At 46.6% G+C, this 15758-nt stretch overlaps 1 protein-coding gene across 1 annotated transcript in view; it reads right to left on the reverse strand.

The window, feature by feature from the left end:
- LOC141194191 (cilia- and flagella-associated protein 99-like) overlaps positions 1 to 15758 on the reverse strand; it is an 83246-nt gene that overhangs the window by 21944 nt on the left and 45544 nt on the right. Inside the window, exons 8-12 of the mRNA XM_073662208.1 lie at positions 15334 to 15508; positions 13474 to 13554; positions 5540 to 5608; positions 2873 to 2956; positions 1289 to 1377 (exon numbers count right to left, since the gene is read on the reverse strand). Coding sequence (XP_073518309.1) covers positions 1289 to 1377; positions 2873 to 2956; positions 5540 to 5608; positions 13474 to 13554; positions 15334 to 15508 — 498 coding nt within the window. The remainder of the gene's footprint in view (positions 1 to 1288; positions 1378 to 2872; positions 2957 to 5539; positions 5609 to 13473; positions 13555 to 15333; positions 15509 to 15758) is intronic.

Genomic DNA, 15758 nt, shown 5'->3' on the forward strand with positions numbered 1-15758 from the left:
ACCACTCTTTCTCCTCTATGCGAGAATCACACAGCTCTGCGTTTCGCTCACTCCCTCCCGATACCACTCTTTCTCCTCTATGCGAGAATCACACAGCTCAGCGTTTTGCTCACTCCCTCCCGGTACCTCTCTTTCCCCTCTATGTGAGAATCACACAGCTCAGCGTTTCGCTCACTCCCTCCCGGTACCACTCTTTCCCCTCTATGCGAGAATCACACAGCTCAGCGTTTCACTCACTCCCTCTCGGTACCACTCTTTCCCCTCTATGCGAGAATCACACAGCTCAGCGTTTCGCTCACTCCCTCCCAGTACCACTCTTTCCCTTCTATGCGAGAATCACACAGCTCAGCGTTTCACTCACTCCCTCCCGGTACCACTCTTTCCCCTCTATATGAGAATCACACAGCTCAGCGTTTCGCTCACTCCCTCCCGGTACCTCTCTTTCCCCTCTATATGAGAATCACACAGCTCAGCGTTTCGCTCACTCCCTCCCGGTACCTCTCTTTCTCTTCTATGCGAGAATCACACAGCTCAGCGTTTCGCTCACTCCCTCCCGGTACCACTCTTTCCCTTCTATGCGAGAATCACTCAGCTCAGCGTTTCACTCACTCCCTCCCGGTACCACTCTTTCCCCTCTATATGAGAATCACACAGCTCAGTGTTTCGCTCACTCCCTCCCGGTACCTCTCTTTCCCCTCTATATGAGAATCACACAGCTCAGCGTTTCGCTCACTCCCTCCCGGTACCTCTCTTTCTCCTCTATGCGAGAATCACTCGGCTCAGAGTTTCGCTCACTCCCTCCCGGTACCACTCTTTCCCTTCTATGCGAGAATCACTCAGCTCAGCGTTTCGCTCACTCCCTCCCGGTACCACTCTTTCCCTTCTATGCGAGAATCACTCGGCTCAGCGTTTCGCTCACTCCCTTCCGGTACCTCTCTTTGTCCTGTGTGAAGTTTTTTAGGGGCGGCATGCAATTTCAATAATCTAAAATACTGTCTATGCCTCCATTGCAGACGTTTGAGCCCGATGGTGACACAAATCACGGGTCAGACACATTTACTGGCATGAGAAAAAAAAATTAATAATGTAGTCGAAAATGAGTAATTGCTGTCTATGTGCTTTCTACAGGCTATATAATAGTGTATAATACCATATATCCCAATAATATGTACGTGACAATTGGTCAAATGTAAATCGGCCATTTTCTAATGGCTCGCTCACAATGGAGGCAGCGGAGGGCGGCACTGCCTGTGTGCTGCACTACATGAGACTCCTCTGCGTACTCTACCTGTTCAGCTCGTCCTCCACCTGCCTCTGATATAGAGCGCCCTCTCTCAGTATGGCCGCCGTATTCAGTCTCACTGGGACATTGTCCACCTGGAGGGAATAAATATGGAAGAAAACGCTCTCCAATCAATATTGCTAGGATTCATAATCTGGTGCTCCCTGCACACCGGCACCAGGTCTCCCCCTGTGCAAAGAAGGCCACCTCCGCTCCATATCTGTGCCTACTGTCTCCACAGAGCTCAGCACTAGCTGTATACATCCGTGTGCACAGAGCTCCCCCTAGTGGTAATTTTACATAAAATGGATTGTATATTTTTTTCTAAGAGGCAGGTGATGTGATAAGCCGCGATGCCACCAGTCCCCATCGGTCTCCATTTACTTCCGGTCATGTGCCATCTAGGCATGAGGACAATAGGTGTCATCAATATCACATTAGTAGGGGTCCGACACCCGACATCCCCACCGATCAGCTGTTACGTGCAGTGGTCGGGTGTAAGCAGTGCACAGCGCCACACACTGTAGTGGCCGCTCCTGGTACTGCAGGTCAGCTCTTATTCTCTCCAATAGGAGCGGAGATTTTTGAAGTTGCCACCAACATCCGAGCAGCTGATTGATGGGGGTGTCAGGTGTCAGACCCCCACTGATCTCATACTGATGACTTATTCTCTGGAAAACCTGTTTAAGCCCAAAAAAACCCTTTAAATATTCCAGGACTCTCTGTCGGCACAGCTGAGACTGTTTGGAAGAACATTGATCCTTGCAAGTCAACCAGTGGGCACAAAGCAAGACTTATATGCCGTCCATAAGATGTCAGAAGATGGAGAATCCTGCGACCAGATGTGTCACTCATCCATGGAAACAGCAAATATCCCCCACGGGTTACACAGAATTGGAGTATGTGCACACTTGTGGAGGTTTTGGAGCAAAAGCTGAGCGAAAACTTTCCAACTCCTCCTCCAAATCTCAAAACTCCTCAAAAACTTGGGTTTTCTGCAAAAACTCAGCAAAAAGACTCAGGTGTGGCCGTAGCCGTAGGGTATTTTGTAGTCTCAGAACCACTTTCTATGTAAGAACGACTTGCGGGTCTTATGTTCTGTCTTTTCAGACATTTTTTTAACCACTTCAGGTCTCCAAAAGTGTCAAATGGGTAACAGAAGCGGCGTACATTCTGAAGACCATTTCCGCTATGAAGTCGCTCCATACATACAATAAAAGTTAGATTAGCATTCACGTCTTGAAAAATGCTCGCGTTTTAATCATTGCTTGATGGATATAAAGAAAATAAAAAAAAGACAGAAAATAGTCTCCCAAAAAGTGGTTAAAAACTGCTAAAAAAATACAGTAGATGCCTCCTTAAAGCATCAAAGTTTCCTAGAGCGGTTTCCGTACGAAAATCTCCAATGAAAATTGAAAAAGCAAAACTGTAGTGTGAACATACCCTAAAGGTATGCGAACGGAGAGTTTCTTTGAAGAGTCTTTTGAAACGAGTCCACTTTGAAAAAACTTAAGAAATGGTTAAAGTGGTTTACACTAGAAAATGAGTTGGCTGTAAAATGACTCTGTGTGCACAGAGCCCTAGACTCACCTTCTTTATCGGAGGCGGCTGGAGTTTCGTTTTGTTAAAGGACAATTTGTCATCTTCTTCTTTCCTTATTTCGGATAAAACGCGCTGTAAAGACACCGGAAAATGTTAAAAACTCGATCCAGCCATGAGTTCTGACATTTATTCAGTCAGTATGGCGCCACCTGGTGTTCATAATGTATAGCAACGTGCGCATACACCTATTAAGAGCTGGTGGACGCACATGCTCAGTCACTCTCCCCACAGCCAGATCTCTGCACAGTCATCCCCTCTTCACTCCAGAGCAGGTATTGGAAAAACATTTCTCTCTGGTTGTCAGGAAAGGAGCAGAGTCTGCACAGTAATTAGCAGAACAGCTGAGAACACTGCTTCTATAGGGGTAGTTAGAAGGGACAACATTAGCAGCTGCCAGAGGGGGAAGGAGACTGATTTTATACAGACCTGCCCTCAAAAGCACTACTTTGGACAAATGGAAGTAGAAACTATTAGAAAGAGTGTTTTTCTTTATTCTAGAAACATTGAAAATTATTTAAAAAAAAAAACACAAACAGCTAATACCAACCTTTAGGGACTTTTGTTAGGAGAATGATTCATGGGATAATCCATTTCAATCATGAGAGAACATCATTGTTAAGCACCCTTAACACATGAACATATCCATTCTTTGTTTCTCCAATATCAGTCACTGAGGGGCTCTCGAGGTTTCCCTATATGTATTAGATTAGATTATTAGCTGGTACTGATAGAATTGATGGATTTGGATAGTAATCTATGGAGTGTGGGCAGCTTGAAGAGGACCTGACATATCTAGAGCATCATTTTTTGTATAGTACTGTGATGCTAGTCACTGCTCAGGGACAAGCCATGAGGTTGGGTAGTCAAGCGGTCCGGGGTCAGATACCAACAGGGCTCATCATAAACTAAGGGGAAAGATAGAGGCGTAGTCAGGTCATGGTCCGAGGTCAGAATTCCAGGAAGGTAGCGGATCAAAATAAAGGGGCTAGGCAAAGGGATGGTCAAAGGCAAATCCAAGGTCGGGCAATAAAGATCAGAATACAAGACAGGGAGCACAGAGCAAACACATACCACTTGAGCTAAGCTACAACTGGCAGTAATTGGAGGCAGAGAACCAGCTAAGGAGCCAGGTAATCACTCAGAACAGGAGACACATGGAGGAAGCCTGGCACATCCTTGCCCTGACTAGGCGGCTGGACTGTCACTCAGCACACTGTCAGGAGTAATAATATATTCTTCCATCTATGAATAGTGTTCCAAAGGTAATGGATTGGTAGTAAAAATCTACTGCAAATATAAAAAACTAGTGTCATATCTTGAGGGGGTGTCCACAATAACAAGAGGTTGTCTGTGCGCCACTTCAATAGAAAGCAATGGTCCAGATCAGGGATGTCAAACTCACAGAGGGCCAAAATGAAAAACTTAGACAAAGTCGCAGGTCAACCACTATACAGTATAATGGCCCCACATAGTCCTCCATACAGAATAATGGGCCCCATATAGTCCTCCATATAGTATAATGGGCCCAACACAGTCCTCCATACAGTATAATGGCCCCACATAGTCCTCCATACAGAATAATGGGCCCCACACAGTCGTCCATATAGTATAATGGGCCTCACATAGTCCTCCATACAGTATAATGACCCCCCATAGTCCTCCATACAGTATAATGGGCCTTACATAGTCCTCCATACAGTACAATGGGCCCCACATAGTCCTCCATACAGAATAATGGGCCCACATAGTCCTCCATATAGAATAATGTGCCCCACATAGTCCTCCAACCAGAATATTGGGCCCCACATAGTCCTTCAACCAGAATACTGGGCCCCACATAATCCTCCATACAGAATAATCACTCCACATAATCCTCCATACAGAATAATGGCCCAACATAATCCTCCATATAGAATAATGGCCCCACATAATCCTCCATACAGTATAATGGGCCCCATATAGTCATCCATATAGTATAATGGGTTCCACATAGTCCTCCGTACAGTATAATGGGCCACACATAGTCCTCCATACAGTATAATGGCCCCACATAGTCCTCCATACAGTATAATGGGTTCCACATAGTCCTCCATACAGAATAATGGGCCTCACATAGTCCTCCATACAGTATAATGGGCCTCACATAGTCCTCCATACAGTATAATGGGCCCACATAGTCCTCCATACAGTATAATGGGCCTCACATAGTCCTCCATACAGTATAATGGACCCACATAGTCCTCCATACAGTATAATGGGCCTCACATAGTCCTCCATACAGTATAATGGGCCCACATAGTCCTCCATACAGTATAATGGGCCTCACATAGTCCTCCATACAGTATAATGGACCCACATAGTCCTCCATACAGTATAATGGGTTCCACATAGTCCTCCATACAGTATAATGGGCCTCACATAGTCCTCCATACAGTATAATGGGTTCCACATAGTCCTCCATACAGTATAATGGTCCTCTTTAAGGGTTGTCCCAGCAATCAGACTCCACTGATGTCCTAGTGAAATGCTGGCACTTACAGCAGTGGGGAAGCTCCTTCACAGGGCTTGTTCCTACCTGTTGATCCAATAGGGATTATTCATGGATGGGGAAAGGTCAAGATGGCGCTGCTGTACCCACGGGGGCATTGCACTTACTTTGGTTTTCTCTGACTTCTCGGGGTTGGCACAATTGAACTGCCCCATGTTTGCTTCCATTAACAGCTCCTGAAATGAAGAATGAGAAGATAATACACATCATAAAGACGGAAGGGCATACAGACGTCACAGCAAAATCCCCCTGCTAAGGATGTGCCTTGTATCAGCCAGAGAGGAGAGCCCGTGCAAAGGGTCGTTCCTGCACTGGCAGACTTGGCACAAAATTCCATTTTTTCATGGCTTCCGAGCAAAACAGAGACATCTAGCTGAATACAGGTGATATGAACAGACCACAAAGTATGTTTTGGATGATTTATTACTGAAATAACTTTTATTACACTGGATCATAATAACTTAATAATCAAAAAAACTTACGCCCCTGCGATGTATGATTTGTCCACTAGATGGCGCATCTCTGAAAGTATTTACTGCATGGATGACCATGCACTGTAGAGGCAAACTGGGAAGAGTACAAGCTGGGGGGCAGCAACCCTGAGGGTCAACACCTATTAACACTGCCGATGGGTCTCACAAATATTCCAAATATCAATATGTCGCATATTTTGGAGTCATTGTAAGTCTGTAGAAGAGAAATAATATTTCTTCAGTTTTATTATTAATTGGTTTAACTTATTTTGTTGTTTTAACTTGTTTTGTTTTTAAAAACTTTGCAAGTCCCTCAACTGTTTCCCTGCACGACCACCTTCAGCTATCTCTGCACGACCACCTACTGCTATCTCTGCACGACCACCTTCTGCTATCTCTGCACGACCACCTACTGCATTCTCTGCACGACCACCTACTGCATTCTCTGCACGACCACCTTCTGCTATCTCTGCACGACCACCTACTGCTATCTCTGCATGACCACCTACTGCTATCTCTGCACGACCACCTACTGCTATCTCTGCACGTCCAGACACTGCTATCTCTGCACGTCCAGACACTGCTATCTCTGCACGACCAGACACTGCTATCTCTGCACGTCCAGACACTGCTATCTCTGCACGTCCAGACACTGCTATCTCTGCACGTCCAGACACTGCTATCTCTGCACGACCGTCTACTGCTATCTCTGCACGACCGTCTACTGCTATCTCTGCACGACCGTCTATTGCTATCTCTGCACGACCGTCTATTGCTATCTCTGCACGTCAAGACACTGCTATCTCTGCATGACCATCTACTGCTATCTCTGCACGTCCAGACACTGCTATCTCTGCACGTCCAGACACTGCTATCTCTGCACGTCCAGACACTGCTATCTCTGCACGTCCAGACACTGCTATCTCTGCACGACCGTCTACTGCTATCTCTGCACGACCGTCTACTGCTATCTCTGCACGACCGTCTATTGCTATCTCTGCACGACCGTCTATTGCTATCTCTGCACGTCAAGACACTGCTATCTCTGCATGACCATCTACTGCTATCTCTGCACGACCATCTATTGCTATCTCTGCACGACCACCTACTGCTATCTCTGCACGACCACCTACTGCTATCTCTGCACGACCACCTACTGCTATCTCTGCATGACCATCTACTGCTATCTCTGCACGACCACCTACTGCTATCTCTGCACGATCATCTACTGCATTCTCTGCACGACCATCTACTGCATTCTCTGCATGACCATCTACTGCATTCTCTGCACGACCATCTACTGCATTCTCTGCACGACCACCTTCTGCATTCTCTGCACGACCATCTACTGCTATCTCTGCACGACCATGTACTGCATTCTCTGCACGATCATCTACTGCATTCTCTGCATGACCATCTACTGCATTCTCTGCACGACCATCTACTGCATTCTCTGCACGACCATCTACTGCATTCTCTGCACGACCACCTTCTGCTATCTCTGCACGACCATCTACTGCATTCTCTGCACGACCACCTTCTGCTATCTCTGCACGACCATCTACTGCTATCTCCGCAAGACCATCTACTGCTATCTCTGCAAGACCCTCTACTGCTATCTCTGCAAGACCATCTACTGCTATCTCTGCACGACCATCTACTGCTATCTCTGCACGACCATCTACTGCTATCTCTGCACGACCATCTACTGCTATCTCTGCACGACCATCTACTGCTATCTCTGCATGTCCAGACACTGTTATCTCTGCACGTCCAGACACTGCTATCTCTGCACGACCACCTACTGCTCTCTCTGGGCATCCATCTACTGCTATCTCTAGAAGACCCTCTTATGCTCTCTCTGGGCGTCCATCTACTGATATCCTGCCCGCCTCTCTACTGTTACCCTGCACGGTCATCTAGTGACACCCTGCATATACTTCCACTGCCACGCTGCACATTCATCTACTTCCACCCTGCATGTCCTTTTATTGCCACCCTGCACTTCCCTTTCCTGCTACCCTGCACATACTTCTACCCTGCTCCCTCTTTTTGTCTTGTGTCCTACCTCTCTTTACCTCTGTTTTGTCTCTGACCTACGCCTATACAGCTGGTCTACCTGTCCTTGCGCTGCCATCCAATCTCTCCCAGGTCAGCAGTGTCAGTGCGGGGAGCTGTGTACAGAGGACGGTGTTATGGGTCCGGTCAGTGTTCGGAGTGATGATCCCCCTGAATAGCTGAGGTGCCTGTCCATTGTCAGACGTGGGCAGAATCGTGCTGTATGGAGGCTTTTTCTGCCGTCTATCGGTAATCGCAGTAATGGGGCTGTTCCTATTGACGAGCTGCTCTGTTGATTTAACAGCTTTTATACAGAGAACAATCGTCCTTGCAGTGTTCCCTGTCAGGACGGCGTTTATCACATATGCTGACACGTTGCAAAAGAGGAATTGACAAGACCCGGCCAAAATAATTAACAGGGAAAGTAACGCTGGCAATTCTGATGAGGGACACGACACCTTAGTCTATGGTATTATTGGCCACGGGCAGCTTCCACCTTCAACCGTGAGGATGACCTATCCCCATGGGAAAAACTATAGGGGGGCCAAACAGGTAGGAACACTTGGACCCTGGTGCTTGAGGGTCTCCACAATTAAATATTTTCTATTTGAGACTAGATGCTTCAAGTTACGGCTGTGAATATTCCGGCACCCCTTCAATAGATACCGCATGTAGTAGAGAAAAATTGTAAAATCCATAAAGACATCTCCGGAGTGAGGACATATCATTCTCACATTGAACATATTTTATTATTTATAACTGGGGAAGTGAGAACCTCCATTGAAGTAGGACCTCCTGCCGTGAACAGGTAATTACCACAAGGGGATCTGATGAGAACCAGCCAACAAACCTAGGATTTGTATACTCAGAGGCAGAAAAGTACAGGGGTTTCCTCTGTTCAAAGGAATTAGCTTTCTTTGTTCAAACAAATTTTCTCATACTTTCTGGAGCCAGTGGTCAGTGATGAATATTGGGATTTGCATCGATCCGATATTTATGACAGATATATTTTCGCCATCGTAGTGAAAGGACAAACATAACACAATCACTCACATCAGCGTAAGGGCGACTAAACGCCTCCAACTTATAATCGTCAGGATGGATGATGCTATCCATGCCATATTTCATCTCTATAGAAAGGTAAAATAGTAATAGGAAACATGACAACAATATCACCGTCTGGGACCTCCAGGGGTGAAGATATCCTGATAGTTGGGAATCTCATAACCTTCTAAAAGACCTAGTACATCCCATGACCAGACCCCATATGAGCTCACCAAAGAGAGGCATGAGGGCGTAACCGTGATCTAATAAAAATCAGAGTTTGGGTTTTGGTCATTTGTCAGTCCTGGAAGGCACAGCTTGCTGTAGTTATGCCCGTTTCCTAAAGGAGTACCTCCGCTAAGCTCTGAGTCATTTCTGTTACCCAGGTTTAGTACTTTTTTATCTCTATTATATGTAATTGTTTATATCGTATTGTTTTGTTCCCATTTTGTATTGTCTTGTATATTTTTAAAAACACTGCCTACTTTTCCAGATGAAATCTAGAAAATGGAAACAGCACCCCTTAAGCAATACGCTTCCGGTAAAGGGTGTCCAATCGGCCTGTAAAACCTTTTGGTAGTGGCAGCTAGTAGTTCATTTTGTTATTGTGGAGTTGGCAGTTACCGTATCGGGGGTATATATTGTGACAAAGTCGCTGACAAAGTACTAAAGGGGAGATATGTAGCACTGAGGTTGTTAGTTTCAGTAATATACAGTAATATATTCAGTAAAAATCATCCAGCACACTAAGTGCTGAGAGGAGTTAATCAGCTATGTTTAGTGCTAGGATGATTGAGCAGCTGTAGAGTTTCAGGAGACCAGAGGATAAATACCCAGCTTTCTAGAGCAGTGTGTGGCGTGAGTCTGGAGGTAAAAGTTCTGGAGCTGTGTTTTTGTGTTAAGGAAAGCTAGACCTTGTGTTGATTGTTCCTGAAGCGGACGAATTTCCGTAGCAACAAAGCCTATGCCATATGTTATGTTTTCCTGTTAAGCCGGGAAGGCCGTATTTGTTTTGCTAACTCTGCACTGGTTTTATGCTGTACTTTTAATAAAACCAGTGGAATATTTGAAGAACCAGTGTTCCTGTGTCTACCTCTATGTGCAGCCGAGTGAGCCGATCTACCACAATATTTACACTACCGTTCAAAAGTCTGGGGTCATTTAAAAATTTCATTATTTTTGAAAGAAAAGCACATTTTTTTTCAATGAAGCTAACATTAAATGAATCAGAAATACACTCTATACATTGTTAATGTGGTAAATGACTATTCTAGCTGCAAACGTCTTGTTTTTATTGCAGTATCTACATAGGTGCATAGAGGCCCATTTCCAGCAACCACCACTCCAGTATTTTAATGGTACATTGTGTTTGCTAACTGTGTAAGTGTGACGCCTCGCTCCCGCTCGCTGGCCCTACCCTGAGAGACGGGGGTACTCGGAACCGGGCCTCCTGGTGTAAGGTGGATGCAGTCGCCCAGGGTCATCACAGTAAAAATAAGGGACAGGAGGGACGGTGGTAATCGAGTGGATGTAATGACTACGCCACCTGTGGTGCCTGGTGATTTGCCACCAGCGCTGCGGTAGTCCTCTGAGGCGGGATGTCGTGGCAGCAGAAGATGGTACTACTCCCCACAGGCGGAGCAGGGCCTCAGGGCAGAGAAGACGGATCAGGGGGGTCGTAGTGGGTGGTACGGTGTGGTGTTGCGCTAAAATAAGGGACCGGAGGCAATGGATGCAGTCTTCCAAGCTTTACTCATGTTGTTAGGTGTCAGCTGCAAGGTTTCTCCTTGCTCCTCACGGCGCGCTGCGGCCACCAGGAAGGGGTTCAGCATACTCCGGGTAGTTCAGGTGCATCAATCAGGACCCCCTGCACCAGAGTGTTCCTAGACTTTCCCACTAGGTCCTCTCATGTCCGTATGTGGTGCGTGTTACAAGGCTGGGTCTCCCTCTGGCTTTACACAGAACAAGGGTACGGGTGGCAACTCCGCTCCATCCGTTACCCAGTGGGATCCTCTAAGCCTCCGGGCTTTTCTGACTAGGACATGAAGTAACAAAGCCAGATATCGGGGGCCGGTACCCCTTTTGCAGCAGAAATCTCTGACTAGGCCAGAATAGTGAGGACAGGTGGGGTATGCCGCTCCGTCTGCATCCCCTGGGATCCTTTTACCTGTGGAGCTTGTCTCCTCTGCTCCCCTCCAGGCCTTCTTAGGTAGGGACCTTGACCGGGTAGAGATAGCCGTTAACTCTAGCCCGCTCCTCGCCTCAAGGCCGGAGACCGTGTATCTCCTGTCAGCTGCAGGTTCCACCGGAAAACCACGTTCAGTGATGAAGACCACAATCAAAGGACCTTGAACCTAAGATGGCCATTGATTAAATATGATAGAATGAGTGTAACCTAAAGTGCGTCCTCCACCCTCACCCACTACATGGTTCCCCCTATCTTTTGGTTCCCCCCATCTCCTCTATCCCGGCTGGGGCAGCACTATGGTGCCTTAAAGCCCCCTCAGGACAGGAGTGGTGTAGTTTTGAATGGATGGCTGAGTCCCGAGAGGTGCTCTACCCTTACCTCAGAGAGGAGATACCACACCTCGGTCTGAGGTGCAGTACCCCTGTGGCGACTGAACCCTCAGGGGCGCCACATAAGAAGGCTAATGGATGTTTAGAAAACCCTAGAAAACCCTTGCACAAGTATGTTAGCCCAGCTAAAAACGGTTTGGCTGATTTGAGAAGCTATAAAATTGACCTTCCTTTGAGCTAGTTGAGAATCTGGAGCATTACATTTGTTTGTTCTATGAAACTCTCAAAATGGCTAGAAAAAGAGAACTTTCATGTGAAACTCGACAGTCTATTCTTGTTCTTAGAAATGAAGGCTATTCCATGGGAGAAATTGCCAAGAAACTGAAGATTTCCTACAACGGTGTGTACTACTCCCTTCAAAGGAGAGCACAAACAGGCTCTAACCTGAGTAGAAAGAGAAGTGGGAGGCCCCGCTGCACAACTGAGCAACAAGACAAGTACATTAGAGTCTCTAGTTTGAGAAATCGACACCTCACAACTCCTCAACAGGCAGCTTCATTAAATAGTATACGCAAAACGCCAGCGTCAATGTCTACAGTGAAGAGGCGATTCTGGGATGCTGGCCTTCAGGGCAAAGTGGCAAAGAAAAAGCAACCTCTGAGACTGGCTAATAAAAGGAAAAGATTAATATGCACAAAAGAACACAAACATTGGACAGAGGAAGATTGGAAAAAAGTTTTATGGACAGACGAATCAAAGTTTGAGGAATTTGGATCACACAGAAGAACATTTGTAAGATGCAGAACAATTGAAAATATGCTGGAAGAGTGCCTGACGCCATCTGTCAAGCATGGTGGAGGTAACATGATGGTCTTGGGTTGCTTTGGTGCTGGTAACATGGGAGATTTGTACAAGGTAAATGGGATTTTGAATAAGGAAGGCTATCACTCCATTTTGCAACGCCATGCCATACCCTGAGGACACTGCTTGATTGGAGCCAATTTCATCCTACAACAGGATAATGACCCAAAGCACACCTCCAAATTATGCATGAACTATTTAGGGAAGAAGCAGGCAGCTGGTATTCTATCTGTAATGGAGTGGCCAGCGCAGTCACCAGATCTCAACCACATTGAGCTGTTGTGGGAGCAGCTTGACCGTATGGTACCAAAAAAGTGCCCATCAAGCCAATCCAACTTGTGGAGGGGCTTCAGGAAGCATGGGGGGAAATTTCTCAAGATTACCTCAGCAAAGTAACAGCTAGAATGCCAAAGGTCTGCAATGCTGGAATAGCTGCAAAGGAGCACTCTGTGACGAAAGCAAAGTTTGAAGGAGAAAATTATTCTTTCTAATAAAAATCATTATTTCTAACCATGTCAATGTCTGGACTATATTTTCTATTCATTTTGCAACTCATTTGATAAATAAAAGTATGCGTTTTCATGGAAAACACAAAATTGTCTGGGTGACCCCAAACTTTTGAACGGTAGTATATATATATTTCATGTGTTGAAATCAGAGGAGTATATACTATATGCTCACTGTGAGTTTCCTAATAACCGGCCTTATTAGTGGAAGCAGCTGCAGCCTCATCCATCACTCATCAGTCAATTGCGTAATTGTCCTGATAATTGGAGGAGTTGCGTCCCCTGACAAATTGGTGGCAGTGGAGGGATCTGCGTGATCTCTCCAGTGTTATTGCTGACACTGCAAATTTCTCATGAATGTACTTTGGGGAAAATTTAGCAAAGTAGCACTCCGGTGATAAATGTAATCTTTTGTCCCCATTTTAGTGATTATTGTGTATGAAGTGCTGGCACTGATTCACGTTCCCATTGCCGCTTTCTCCTGGTCTCAGCGCCATTCCGGTCCTCATCGGCACCACATGATCTATCCTGCATTGTGTCCTCACCCGCCTGGAGGGAGTAGATTATTTACATGTAACCCACCTCTGCTTTCTTACGGTTTCTCAGTTTCTTCCCTTGAAGAACGTCTTGGTCTTTGGGACTTTTGTACGTGGTGTTGGGAACCTGTGTGCAGAGATGGCGGACATTTATAGCAAATACTGAGACAACTACTGATATCATTATGCGGACAGGAGACCCTTCCCATGTGTGAATATTCCCCGCGGCTCGGCCATCACCACTTACATTCCTTATAATAATAAGGATGCTCATGTCTGCACCTCTTGTCCCCCCACCCCATCCTCCTTTCCCCCCATCCTCCTTTCCCCCCATCCTCCTTTCCCCCCATCCTCCTGTCCTTCTTTGCCCCGTCCTCCAATCCCCCCGTCCTCCTTCCCTCCCGTCCTACTTTGCCCCATCCTCCTTTCCTCTGTCCTCCTTTCCCGTCCTCCTTTGCCCCATCCTCCTTTCCCTGATCCTCCCATCCTCCTTTCCTCCCATTCTGCTGTCTTCCTTTGCCCCATCCTCCTTTCCCCCTGTCTTCCTTTCCTCCCGTCCTCCCATCCTCCTTTCCTTCCATCCTCCTTTCCTCTGGTTCTGCTGTCCTCCTTTGCCCCCGTCCTCCTTTCCCTCCGTCCTCCTTTCCCTCCGTCCTTCTGTTCTCCTGTCCATCTTCTTCATGAATAATGCTCAAAGTAACACAACCCCATTCTGACCGGTCAGGACCCTCAGGGTCAACATGAGGCCAGAACGGGGATTTATACAGGTCCATGATTCCTCATCATTTACAGATGCAGACATTTTCTATTGTAATACACACCTCAGCTGCTGCAGAACCCCATTATACCCACCCCAGCTGCTGCAGAACCTCACATTACACACAACTTCTGAGGTGTGTATTATGAGGTTGTGCAGCAGCTGAGGTGTATTCTGATGTACTGCAGCGGAGGTGTATTATGAGGTTCTGCGGCAGCTGAGGTGTATTATGAGGTTCTGCAGCAGCTGAGGTGTATTCTGATGTACTGCAGCGGAGGTGTATTATGAGGTTCTGCGGTAGCTGATGTATATTATGAGGTTCTGCAGCAGCTGAGGTGTATTCTGTAGTTCTGCAGCAGCTAAGGTGTATTATGAGGTTCTGCAGCAGCTGAGGTGTATTCTGTAGTTCTGCAGCAGCTGAGGTGTATTATGAGGTTCTGCAGCAGCTGAGGTGTATTATGGAGGTTCTGCAGCAGCTGAGGTGTATTATGAGGTTCTGCAGCAGCTGAGGTGTATTATGAGGTTCTGCAGCAGCTGAGGTGTATTATGGAGGTTCTGCAGCAGCTGAGGTGTATTATGGAGGTTCTGCAGCAGATGAGGTGTATTATGAGGTTCTGCAGCAGCTGAGGTGTATTATGAGGTTCTGCAGCAGCTGAGGTGTATTATGAGGTTCTGCAGCAGCTGAGGTGATATTCTATCACTAAAACAGAACCTAAGAATGAAGGCTCAGCAGAACTCAGTGACTGTGGCGCCCCCTAACTGTTTATCCGTGCAAGCTTTGAGGAGCATGCAGGGCTAAACCAGAGCGATCTCTTCAGTCCCTGGATTATGGGGACGTTGGACCCAACCAGGAGGAGATGGCAAATGATATCAGACGCCATCACTTTATCAGCCTTTAAAAGGATTATACAGGATTAGAAATAAAACAAGAACAGCGCTATCCCTGCCTACAGGTTGTGCGTGGTATTGCAGTGCAGTCCCTGACTGTGGGGTTAATAGACACAGTGGTAGACAGGTTCTGGGACACAAATCTGAATACACAACTGCAGCTGCTGAAGAACCTCGCTGTTCTATAAAGCAGGAGCAGCGAGTGTCAGTCACATCTTCTGCCCCGCACTGTATAACGCCCCCTAGTGGGCGACCACTGACCGGCTGGTGAGGCTTTTGGACGGGTATTTTCTGTGGCAGCGGCAGAGTTCTGGGCTTCGGCTTTGTTATACTGAACTCCTTCACTTCCGTCACTTTAGAGCCTTTTATTATATCCGGACCGTCCGCCATCTTACTATCAATGGAATCTATTAAGTTCAGCACTTCAGGTTGCCACCTAGTGGAGAAAAAAACGTGCACTCATCGCAGTGTGTAACATAGAGTGAGACGATCAGCAATGAATACAGTTTAGGAAAATCCCTGTGCCCTGGCTGCAGGTTGTCAAAAAAATACTCACCCTCCCCAGGTCCAGAGCTGAGTCTCCGCTGCAACTCCCAATGTATGTTATTGTCTGCAGCACTGATGTCAGATCGACAGCGCTGCAGACAATCACTGCTCATGCTGTTATGTCTGGCAGACAAGCTGAA

The sequence above is a fragment of the Phyllobates terribilis genome, unplaced genomic scaffold (assembly GCF_046119375.1).
Source record: "Phyllobates terribilis strain yellow unplaced genomic scaffold, ASM4611937v1 Scaffold_1__5_contigs__length_1240528914, whole genome shotgun sequence".
Classification (NCBI taxonomy): domain Eukaryota; kingdom Metazoa; phylum Chordata; class Amphibia; order Anura; family Dendrobatidae; genus Phyllobates; species Phyllobates terribilis.